Source organism: Anser cygnoides, chromosome 5 (assembly GCF_040182565.1).
Source record: "Anser cygnoides isolate HZ-2024a breed goose chromosome 5, Taihu_goose_T2T_genome, whole genome shotgun sequence".
NCBI lineage: Eukaryota > Metazoa > Chordata > Aves > Anseriformes > Anatidae > Anser > Anser cygnoides.
Window position 1 is genome coordinate 32,352,064 of NC_089877.1, and position 12,143 is coordinate 32,364,206.

General features: G+C 39.1%; 1 protein-coding gene across 2 annotated transcripts in view; it reads left to right on the top strand.

The window, feature by feature from the left end:
• The first annotated feature begins 487 nt into the window (after positions 1–487).
• Positions 488–12,143, top strand: part of LOC106042968 (cytosolic phospholipase A2 epsilon-like) — a 32,721-nt gene continuing 21,065 nt past the window's right edge. The window contains exons 1-5 of one of the 2 annotated variants that reach the window (XM_013192203.3): positions 490–687; positions 1,139–1,174; positions 6,780–6,852; positions 11,092–11,228; positions 11,521–11,652. In XM_013192203.3, coding sequence (XP_013047657.1) covers positions 661–687; positions 1,139–1,174; positions 6,780–6,852; positions 11,092–11,228; positions 11,521–11,652 — 405 coding nt within the window. In that variant the 5' untranslated portion in view covers positions 490–660. Of the gene's footprint in view, positions 688–1,138; positions 1,175–6,779; positions 6,853–11,091; positions 11,229–11,520; positions 11,653–12,143 lie in introns of both variants that reach the window. The other variant, XM_066997773.1, reaches the window with a different exon arrangement.

The window sequence follows — 12,143 nt, forward strand, 5'->3', positions numbered from 1 at the left end:
AAGCTCTAACTGCAAGCTTCTTTGGACAGGGCTTCTTTTTTGTTTCTTCCTAGGGGTACACTGAATTTCTAGAAAAAGGACAACGAGCACTCGGTGAGGTTGCAGAGACTAGCACAGAGAAGCCCAAATATATTTAGTAAAGCATGTGTCCTGTCAATAAGTTTGCTGTGGCACTGAAATGAGTTAATCTACCTTGCCAAACTGCGTGCTGCTCTAGGAATCTGCTACAGGTACTTGAGTTCAGGGTTTAGAAAGTAGCTGTTGAGACCTCTCCCTAGTACCCTACAGTACTATGGTAGCTGTGATTTGGTTAGTAACAAGCACTTCACTTGAGGGTTAGTATTGTATAAATGCAAAACTTCATTAACAGCAGTATTTCCTAGAAAGCAATCCCTGGGCAGAAAGTAGTTTCAGTGCCCCCCAAAAACATGACAGTGGGTAGAAATCTCTCTGCATTCTGCTGACTCAGCAGAAGTGCTCTAATAGGCTGCAGGAAGCAGGGAGGGGACTGCCTAATGACTGCAAGTAATTAAGGGGTGGGGCGGGAGAGCCTGGTCATAAAATCCCTATTCCTCCACCCCTAATCTGCATGAGGAGTTTCTGCCAGTCCATCCGGCTCGGTATCTTTTGTCAGTGGACTTCCATGCAACTGGGGCTGCAATGGGATCAAATTTAAGTTCAAATGAGGTAAGAATAAAGACCCATAGCAATCATGAAGCGGGTAAAATTGTCTGATTTTTTCCAGTTCAATTGGTCACAGCAGAGAACAAGCTGTTTCAGGTGTATGGGCAAGCTAGGGAAAGCAAGTTTGCTCTTCCTTGGATCTCATGGTTGCAAGGAGTGTTTTTTTACTCTAGCCTTATACAAAACCTTGTGGCGTGTATATTTTCAAGATAAATTTTAGGGCTAGCAGTGTTACTTACTGTGCTTGCTTAAAAGAAAAGCTTCAGGTCAAGGAAACAACAAGCTGGCATAGAGTTGTTGTCGTGGGTTTGGTAATCAGTAAAGCACCTAATGACCGTCATTAATACGCGTAGCCCTAAGTATGTTTTTGAATGGGAGATGTTTTTAAATGTCAGTCTAAAATAGAAGTTGAACATGCAGTTTTCTTAACTTTGCCTTGCGTTGTTTTTCCTAGACTTTTACGGGCACCTCAGCGACAGCGGAGAGAACGGTAGGTAGTTATTAGTTGGCCCTTCATTAAATGCTGTCCAGTGCTGAATGTAAAGCACTAGAAAAAATGTTGGGAATTCAATGGCTCGGGGGAAAACTGTACTGGCATATTTACTGAACGTGGAAAGGCTGAGCTGCAACTTCAGCTCTGTAGGTGAAATATTGCCTTGCTTTTCAGATGCTTATGATACTGTTGTGCTATATCTGGGCAGGTTTGTACTTCACATGTTTTCATTCTTGAATTCCTGCCCTCTTTTGTATATTGATTTCCTGGGATGAAATGCCCACTTGCCTTGTACGTTATTCCTTCATAAGAAGGCTGTGTTTGAGTGGGTCTTTCAATTGCTCTTAGTGCTCCAGTGTTTCTTGTAGTTTTTCTTTGCATTGTAATGACCTGTTATAGAACTTAACATTCACTGGGCGATACAGTGATGGAAAACACAGTCTCGGAACATGTAAAACTGCAGTAAATGTCATGTTTTGTATCTCTGGTCTCATTAGCCTGGTAGTGGGAGGTGAGAGGGAAGAGTAACAGGGTGTTTTTTAGAGATTGAACTGAGGATGAGTACTTCGTGCAGGCAAATAAAAACTTCTTGGGCAGTTAGCAGATGTTCATGTTAAGACATATTAGCATAGAGGAAAATATGTCAGATAAGATGTTAGGAGTCAGCAAATGGGGGCAGTGGCATCAGAACAGGATTGTCTTCAGAAACTTGCTGTGGGCTTGATGCTCTTGCCCTGCTTCAGTGATGTGGTGGTTTACCAGATGGGTTTGTTTTGAGCTTTGGTTGCATGTGATTCTAGTGGAAATTTGTGGTGTTATGGAGGCTCTCCCAAATGATAATTTTGGTCTTTGTCTCATGAATGTTTGCTGTTATCCATAGTATCTGATGCCTGATCTTGCCTGAGAGCCACTTGATGCCTTCTATGTTCAGTCAAAGAGAAATGCTATGGCAAAACAAGACTTTGTCGGCAGAGTTTATTCAAGACGTAGCTTCTAAAATGATGTTTAGGCTTCTGTGTATAGAATCCCAGTCCCTCTATACTAGTATTCTATAAATTGTTATTTTTAGTCCTGTAAACTCAGCCTGTGTTTACAGGATCTTTTTTCCTTTTTTTTTTTTTAATTTTTTCCGCTAGTGCTTTTAATTTTGTTTATAAGTCTCTAGGTGTGAGACCTGTATAGTTCACTTTTGTCTTTAAAGTATTTAGCATGGCTAAACCAAACTGAATATAGTAAATATGATATAGAGTACCACCCTGAGTCTTTCAAGAAGGAAATTGACATCTTTCAGAAGTCTCTTTCAGAAAGAGCCTGACTCTTCAGGGCTCCCAGGCAGAAATCAGTAAGGGTCTGACACTTCCCTGCCCACCCCCCACCCCCCCCCGCCTTTTTTTTTCACCTGGTAGGTAGTAGTTTGTAAATATGTAAACATAGTAGAAATGGCAAATATATAAACATAGAATATCTAAGTTGTTTTTATGTCACTTCATAGCTCAGTAAGGAAAACAGCTTTTGTTACTAGTCAATTTCAGGGCAACCCATGGAATGTCTGTGATTAAAACTTAAATGGCCATTTAAATTAAAAGGATAATATAAAACATTTGGTGGAAAAATGTAGGTAGTGACCCTAAATTGAGAAGCAAAACAAACATGTAAACAGTAATTTGAGTAACCAAAAAGTGTTTTTTTTTTTTTGTATCATATCAGAATAATGTAGGCTAACATGTTCTTGACAAAAAACCATGTTGAACTGTGCAAATGTTTAACTCAGTTTCTCTTCTGAGTTTTGGATCTGTTCTAGTGTGGGATTTGAGCTGTGGAGTCACAAACAGGAAGAGAAGGAAAACCACATGAAAATGGCAGTCTGAAGCCACAGAATTTTTACGTAGCGTTTGGAAAAAGCCAGGCCTTGATTCAATGCTGCTCCATTTCTTCTTATTCTGGGATAACCCCAGTGAGCTCCATTGATTTTTAACAAGACCCAGCAATAGGATATTTTAAATTGGGTGGACTAAATACAAAACACACAGTACAAGGAAAGTGTTTCTTATGCATCTGACCTTGCCTGAGGTGGTAGACATAGTAACATAATGAAATGATTCTATGAAATCCTGCCCACCCTTGAGGCTCCAAAACTCTTTGAAGTTAAAAGGTGCCACAGACTGACAGAGGTGACAGAGGTCAGAACCAGTCTTTCTGACAGGGCTGAGTGTTTTCTTTGTTGGCCTTTCAAGTTTTTAGTTAGTAATGAGATTTCAGTTTCTTTTTTGAAGAGAAAGCTAAGGGAAGAGTACTCTGCTCCAAATATATCTGACACACTGTTTTACTTTGATAATTGCCTTTTCACTTGATTTAACTTGGGAATGTTGTATGTGTTTCACTCTAGTCTCCCCAAGGAAAAAAAATCTGTAAAAGACATTGGTCTTTTACACTTCTGTAGAAATGTAGAAGGAATTTTACTAAAATATAATGCTTTTAGAGCCTAGTTAGGTTACTCGTATTCATATAGCTGAGCACTCATGGTTGTGAACAGTTCCATTGACTTCCCCAGGAACAGATATGTAAGGGTTGCACAAGCATGCCACAGGACTTAATTGAACTTTTATCTGACGTAGGATACTGTGACCAAGTCCTGCTCTTGTAATCTCATATATTTAAGTAGCTTCAACAGTGATTATTAAAATGCCTGGCTTGTGTTTCCGGCTGATGAGGTAACAGTCAGGTCTCAGACTAAATAAATAGAGAAGCCGAAAGTTGAGGTATGTGTAATAGCTGACCTTGGAGGCTTCTGGCCTCAGAATTCACCCAGCCGATGATATACGGTCATCATCAGATTAAAGGGAATGATTTAAAGGGAAAGATTCAGGAGTTGGACTCAATGATCCTTGTGGGTCCCTTCTAACCCGGATATTTCATGATTTGGAAGTCATTGCCTGAGAACAGATGATCCAGTTTAAGATACGCTCCTCAATATTTTTTTTCTGTGTGACTTTGAGGAAGTTGCTGGGATCTAAATGTAACAAAGCATTCACACACCTAAATTTAGGAGCTATAAGGTTTGACTTCTAAATTTCTACAGCCCAGACTGAGGCATTGAGGACTGATTTAATGTATTTGGAGAGTTAGGTGCACTGGAATGGGAATTGTAATAGCTGAGCAGGGAACCATGTAAGTAGGTATGCCCACCTAATGGGGAAAGCTAAGCACAGGAGCATCAATCTTAAATCCTATCTCAGTACGTTACTTAGGGCTGTAGTGAGATACCACTATCTACCCTACCTGACAAGCAACATATAGCCCTTCGGTCTGCCGAAATATCGCATAGCTGACACTTCAGGTTCTTCTAAACTGCACCATGAAACTGTGCCCTGCAGTAGGGTCTGGACAGGCTGTCGTCTCATCAAGTAGAACGAATGTGCCTGTGTCAGTGACTGCTCTGACCCTTCTGCCAGTGGCTCACTGGCCTTCAGCTCTGTCTCTTCAGGCCCCTTGTGGACCTTCAGGGAAGTAGGAGAGGGATACGCTAGGGGTTAGTCAGGTTGTTTCTTGGAGGCAGTTTTCCATCTCAACTGCATTTTAGAGAGGCTGAGGGCTTCATTGGTGAGGACAAGGATCTGGTTCATCATGTTGTGTTAGGGTCTAATGTCATGTCATGGCTCCATTTGGTTAATTTTGTCCAAGTGTTGTGAAACTCTTCAGGATAAGACTAGTGCTGCAGCTGGAAAGACGTTCAGTCAAAGTGTGCAGTGTGTATGAAAGAGATGGTTGGTTAACATCAGCAAAATCATTTTTACTTTTGCCTCTTGTGAATAATATCAGCATTTCAGATGAAAAGTAATAAAATTGTGGTTCTGACAGGACACTATATTTCCCTTATTAGGGCATAGTATGAATAGTCTATGAATACAGGCATGAGAGTATTTATGAGGAGAGTTAACATTTTCTTACCAGTTGGTGTAGATAGAGAGATTACACACATTTCTGGGGCACAAAACATCCATTTCTGGTCTAATATAGAACCAGTATACTCAAAGCTAAATACCAATTTAAAGAAAATGTTAAGAGAAATGATTGTGTATATATATACGTATATATATACACATGCACTGGTTTTAAAAGTAAAGATGGTACAAATGAAACATAGGAGATGTTAATATGGAAGGGGAGAGAAACACGTTAAGTAGTTATCCCCAAAGTGAAAAGGGGAGAAAGTTTAATTATAGCCTGAGGAATAAGACATATTAATATTGCACACAGAATTACAGAATGGTTTGGGCTGAAAGGGACCTTAAAGATCATCTAGTTCCAGCCCCCCCCTCGCCATGGTCAGGGACACCTCCCACTAGAGCAGGTTGTTCAAAGCCTCAGTCATCCTGGTCTTAAACACTTTCAGGGATGGGGCATCCACAGCTTCTCTGGGCAACCTGTGCTAGTGTCTCTCTGTACTCACCACCCTCTGAACTCACTACTCTCTGAGTAAAGGATTTCTTCCTAACATCTAATATAAATTTTAAATCTGCCCTCTTTTAGTTTAAAACCATTACTCCTTGTCCTATCACTACACTCCCTGACAAAGAGTCCCTCCCCAGCTTTCCTGTAGGTCCCCTTTAGGTACTGGAAGGCTGCAATGAGGTCTCTGCAGTGTTCTCTTCTCCAGGCTGAATAACCCAGCTCCCTCAGCCTGTCTTCGCAGGAGAGATGCTCCAGCCCTCTGATTGTCCTTGTTGCCTCTTTTGATGCGGCCTAGGATGTGGTTGGCTTTCTGGGCTGCAAGTGCACATTGCTGGCTCATGTTTCATCAACCAACACGCCCATGTCCTTCTCTTCAGGGCTGCTCTCAATGCATCCTCTGTCCAGCCTGTATTTGTGCTTAGGGTTGCCCTGGCTCAGATGCAGGGCTTTGCACTTGGCCTTTTGAATCTCATGAGGTTCCACAGGCCTGCCTCTCAAGCCTGTCAAGGTCTCTCTGGATGGTATCCCTTCCCTCAAGCGTGTCAACCACAATACAAAAAGTTATGAGGTATTATAAAATTAATATTTCTTAGCTTAAGGTGTCTGATAATCAGTAGAGTTATGAGTTAATTCCCAGGATCATCTCTGGGAAGAGTTTTGTATCTTTCTGATGGGAATTAGGGCTGAAGATCAGAGCCTTTGTGAGAAGTATCTCCTGACTGTCAGCTCCATTTCTGGTCTTTTAGACTGTGTACGGAAACTTGTGCTGCTCACTTAGGTCTACCTGCACAAGCTATTGACAGCTACACTTGTCTCACAGGCAGTCTACTATATTGCAGGCCATGCATGTGTAGGACCTGAGGACGCTGAGAAGTACGCTTTAGGGGTGTTCACTGTGATGGTTAAGGAGTGGTGTTAGAAAGAACTGATCCTTATCAAACTAAACTCAGCAGCTGTTCTCAACTCATATGGGTCTGAAATCTGCTGGTGCTTAAACAGACCTGAAGAAGGTTCTGAGCCAAAAATTCATCTAGTTTTTCCAACTACTCCGGTACTTCTAACTTCAGGGTTACAGCATGCGTTATTCTGATTATAGATTACGATCCTCATCTCAATGTTGTCTTTTTTTTTTTTTTTAATTGTTGTGCAGAGACCAGTATCTCCTTTCAACTTGCTGACTGTAAAAATACTAAGAGTGAGGAATGTACGGAAGGCAGACTTGCGTGAGTACTTCTGCAATTGTCAAATATTTCTTACAGTTTCTTAAAGTAAAGTAAATATTTGGTCATCATTATGGTCCTTAAATTGTGTGGGAATACTGACATGTGTTGCTGTAAGCTTTCAAGAGTTAGGTTTACTGTGATACTGCAGCATTGCTTTCTGCTCTTAAGTGCAAAGAGGCTAACTTGAGCAAGGTGATGCATTTGATTTCATGCCTTCATACCAAGTTATATGAAACTTATTTCCTATCCTTGTGGCATCAGGATTATCAGAGGGCTGTTCTTTACATTATGGAAGTTCTTTTACTTTTGGGTGAGAAAGCTGAGTATTTCCAACAGAATTCCTGTTCAGAAGGAAGGAGAGGATTGATGATGCAAATGTAAAATCATAAGTAGCAGGAAAGTCTATGAAAACAATGGAAGTATAATCATATGGATGTTCTGCAGATTTTGTTTAAAAAAAAAAAGATAAAATTCAGTCTGAGAATGTGTTTAATTAGAGGGCTGAACAATTTAAAAATAAGTAAATAAAAATAGAGTGCTACTGTGAAAGTTTTAAAGGAGTTAAAGTGAGGTTTGTGAAAGGAAACAAGAAAAAGATGTCTAGAATAAAGACTGCAAGAGAAAAATGTCATAGTGTGATCACAGGACAAAAGTTAATAGAGTAACTACCCCAAGACAAAAAAAATGTATTCAGCAAAGAAGTCTATGGAGTCTGATAATATCCCATTGTGGAAGTCCTGTAACGATTCCTCTTCTCTGTGTCAGCATACTTTAGTGGGTATCAGCTTGTTGACCAGAGTGTGGCAGCAAACTTAAAAAGAAAATCCTATGTGGGAGAATGGGACTTGGAGTAGGTGGAGAGAACAGTGCTTACTGTCTAGACATTGCACTTAACCCAGTGGAGGGACTGGTTCAATTCTGAATTTTTAAAACATTACAATTCACTGACGAGTTTGCTCGCACTTCATTTCCATCGATGTGGGTTGCTTTCCAGAGTGCACTGGGACTTGTTCAGGTGCCTCTCAAAATGCGCGTATGCCACTGAGGGTCACTTTCATGGTGAAGCTTCATGTAAAAGAGGTTGGAAAGACATGAAGGAAAAAGACAAAGATGAAGAAAGTAGAAAAAGTCCCAAATCTGAAGACCACAAGAATAGACTGGAAAGAAGTAAATCAAAGAGGAATAGTCCACAATATTTTCTCCAAAATCTTGCTGAGCATAGCTAAAAAAATTGTCTTATGGTACATACAAAATGTCATGCAGTGTGTCATAGTTTCTTAGGAAACCAACTGTAAATTTCAGTTAATGTACTATATATATATTTTGAGACGTTAAGTGGTGTGATGGGTCAATAATAGGGGGAAAAGTTGTCAGAAGTTGGATTTGGTGGTTGCTGATAGGGTTAATATTGTTGGAAGTTGTGCAACAATTATTTCTGAATGAATGATTACTATCAGAGAACAAATCTGTTTCACTCACTTGTTGTATTCTTTGTTACTTAAGCCTGCGCTTTCCACAGTGTAATACTACTGAACTTATTTATCGGGTACCTTACATTTTCCAGCTATGAAAACTTCACTACAATTTACTGAATTCTCTATTCACTGCTTATATCTTGATGCTTGTTAATCTAGAAATTAGGGATTATCAAACTTCTTTTTGGTAATTTTTGCCATGTAATTTGAAAATAGGATTTGATTCATTAGACACAGTTATAGAGATTTATAAGATGTAAAGTTCTGGGTTTCTTAGAGATTAAAGATACATTTTAAATTTTTCAAAGATATGCACTTAGTTGTAGGCTTATAGTTGTATGCGCTGCCTTTTTATTTCACAACTACAACAAAAAACCACAGATGTTCAAATGTCTAAGTGGTGATTTGCATCAACCAAGTATGTGATTCGACCGGGTAGTCACTGCAATTGCATCTGCAACCCTGCATTCACAATTGTGTGTGCATTTGTCTACTCCAGCAGGTTACCTGCTTATGCTTCAGTTCATTGTGGTTGTCCTTCTCAGGAACAAATTACTCACAATTGCTCCTTACCACCGTGAATAGTTGGTCTTTCTTCATGAAGGCTACTAGTTTGTCTGTCACGACATAATGCCTTACTTCTTTGTGTTCAGGTCCTGAGAATGGATACATGTAGTGTCCTTATTCCCTTAAAATGCACCAAATTCAGAACTTGGGTTTGGCTTTTCACAGGTTTGTTTAAAGTGTATTTGGCAGAGAGATTTGAAAACTCTGAAGCAAGAGTATTTTCTCAGCCAAAAACTTGTTTTCTGAGCAAACTCAGATTATTGTGGGGAAAAGTAAGTGTTGAGTCTTTTTGTCTATAGTGGGAAGGATATGGCAGATGGGCTTTACCTGTTCTGAGGCATCAAAAAAAAAAAAGTTTGAGAATTCAACATTTCAGCTAGCTTTCTTCAAAGCCTCAGAATTTTTAAGTGTAGGAGAATACCCCTTTTCTACCTCTTTATAATGGTAACAGTAGGCTTTTTGTTACAATGCTGAGCTAATATTTTTCTTCTGCTTTAGCTTTACTGATTTTCTAATTAAACCTCGGTGTTTCCTATTTCAGTGTTTTTTTCATATTTTCTTATTATTCAAGTATTTGTGCTTAATTTACTGAAGTGAATCTTTCTGCTTGGTTTTTGAGTCTTCCATCACTATTTATTTTACTAGTGAAAAATAAGCATGCTTTAAAAATATTTATCCCTACTAGTGTTGCAGTGTAAGACAATTTTAATAGATTTAGATATAGGCCTGGAAATTAGTCTGTTTTGGACTGGATGCTGATGCATTATGGGATCCTGGACAAGTTATTCAAGTTTTCTGAAGGCACTTGCTTAATCCTTACATTGCCACTGTGAAGTAATTAATCGTGTGTCAAGCTCTTTGAAAATAGAAGCTTTAGTATTAATCACCAAAAACTATTTAAATTTTCATCTGCCTACAGTTGTGCCTCTGATGAAGGTCTTTGGTTTTGCTTTTCTGATCACAACTGGCTAAGGGCACCACCTGGAAACGCTGTCCTTCCCACGGTTGTTACCAAGGTTTTCCTGACTGCAGTAGTATGGGTTAATTGCGTGATAAGGGCACAGCTTGAGAAAAATACATCTGCTAGAATAACCTAATTCTGTAGCTGTTACTAAAAGATAAAGAGGAAATATATGAAGAAAATTGTACTTAATATGATGTAATGATACTGCTACAGGTTTGGGGCATGATGCAGGGATTGACTATGGGTGAATTATTTGACCTCTTCTGACTCACAAGATTCCTGTGAGAATCAGATGACTGGTTAAACATTGCTAACATGAAATTTGGAGAACATGAATTGTGTTACAGGTATGAGACCAAGGCCACTGGAGCCTATAACAAGCTTCTGTAAATCACTCTGTGGTGATTCTCCCTCCAGATGTAGGGGGTCAGAATATGGAAGGAGCTAACATCTCTGGTGGTGTTTCCTTTCCCAGACAGGAGTGGTGGCAAGATTTTCCAGTCAGCAGATAGAGTAGTAGAAAGAAGTAGGATAAAGAGTAACTTAACAGTGTTGCTGAGAGAAGACTTAATGAGAAAGACAAAGCTTCTAAAAATTCTCAGATATATTAATATGAAATTGTCACATTCTGGTTTGTGACAAGGAAATCAAATTTTTCAGTTTTAATGGGGGGAACACTTTTTGGCTAAAATAAATACATAAATAAAATTTGTCTTCATTTAAACAAGCATTTGGGGAGGACATGCTAGAAGACAAGTCTATTTCCACCCCAGATCAAAGACTGAGGTCTGTTGCCTGAGCTATACAGGAGCCATCTGATGTGAGTGCATATGGGAGAGGGCATACGCTCTTAAGTATTCTTGTGTTTTGGCAACATTAGCCTACTCTCTGCCCAAGTCATTTGGACAATCATGAATATTGAGTTACATGCAGCATGGATAGGTGTGCCTGTACTACACGTGGAGTACAGTGCTATTTCAAATAAAAAGTAATGTTTAAGAGAAAAATAAGTTTAACTAGAAGTGAAAAGATGGGAATGAGCATGACAAATGTGTGAGGATATTTATTTTCCAGTGAGTGCCTCATTGTATTATTTATTCCTTACTCTATGTAATTTAGGAAAAAAAAAAATCCCCTACTGTGTTATCTCAAACTTATTAGTGTTAAAGTTAGACATTGCAGTAATTCTTTTTCTAGGCGCATTGTCACTCTGCTCATCTTTTTGTTATGCAGTCACCCTTTCAGATTGCTATGTGACGCTGTGGTTGCCTACTGCTTCAACTGAGAAGGTTCGGACCAGAACCATCAGGAACAGCAAAAACCCAGTCTGGAACGAAGCTTTCTGCTATAAGATTGACCGACGAGTCAAGGTAATGAAAATAAATGTTTTTCAAATGTTTTTCACTGTTCATTATCTGCAGGTAGTAAATAGATAATGCAAAACTACAGCAACTACAGTTACTTACATCCTCCTTGGTATTATTCTGTTCCAGCTATTTGTTACGTAAACATCCACTCTTCAGAAACAGTAAGAAGCTATTAAATTTCCTCTTCTGAAACTGGAGAGGAAAAAGAAATCCTAGTCTTGAGATTTTCCTGCCTTTTGGAGCTCTTTGAAAGATGATGTAGAAAGGTTATAAAATTCTTAAACTCTTTTTACAGAATGTACTGGAGCTAAAGGTTTGTGATGAAGACACAATCACCAGGGATGATGAACTCTGCACAGTTCTCTTTGACATAGATAAACTCACCGTAGGACGTACTGTTCGAGTGAAGTTTCAGCTGAATCCACTGGTGAGCAATGGAATCAGTGAGAACAAAAGCAAATTCTGTCATTCCACCTAAGCATATCCTCATACAGTGTTTCATTATTAAAAAAAAAAATAAAGCTCTACTTGAACTGTGTTTTCCTGCTATTATAAGGAAGAATTAAAATCCCTGTAGCAATGCTCCATGCTAGTTGTTTTGCATAAGAACAAATCTATATGCTCAAATTCTAAGCAGCTAGAAGTAATTGTCCTGGTGCCTTCGTCCAGAATATATCAGGCACAGTGTGTTGGTTCTTGGTACAAGTTCTGAATTCTCATCCAATTTGAACTGTCATAATAATAACACAGCTGATTCTTTTTGTGGGAATCTAAATCTGATAAATTGGTGTTTTAGAATAATCAGATCATACATCTACATGCTCATATGAGCTTTAGATGCCAAAATACCAAAAGCAAATGCTTTTTCAGTATCTTAAATGTCTTTATTTGGCAACACAATTTCTTCTGCAAAGTATT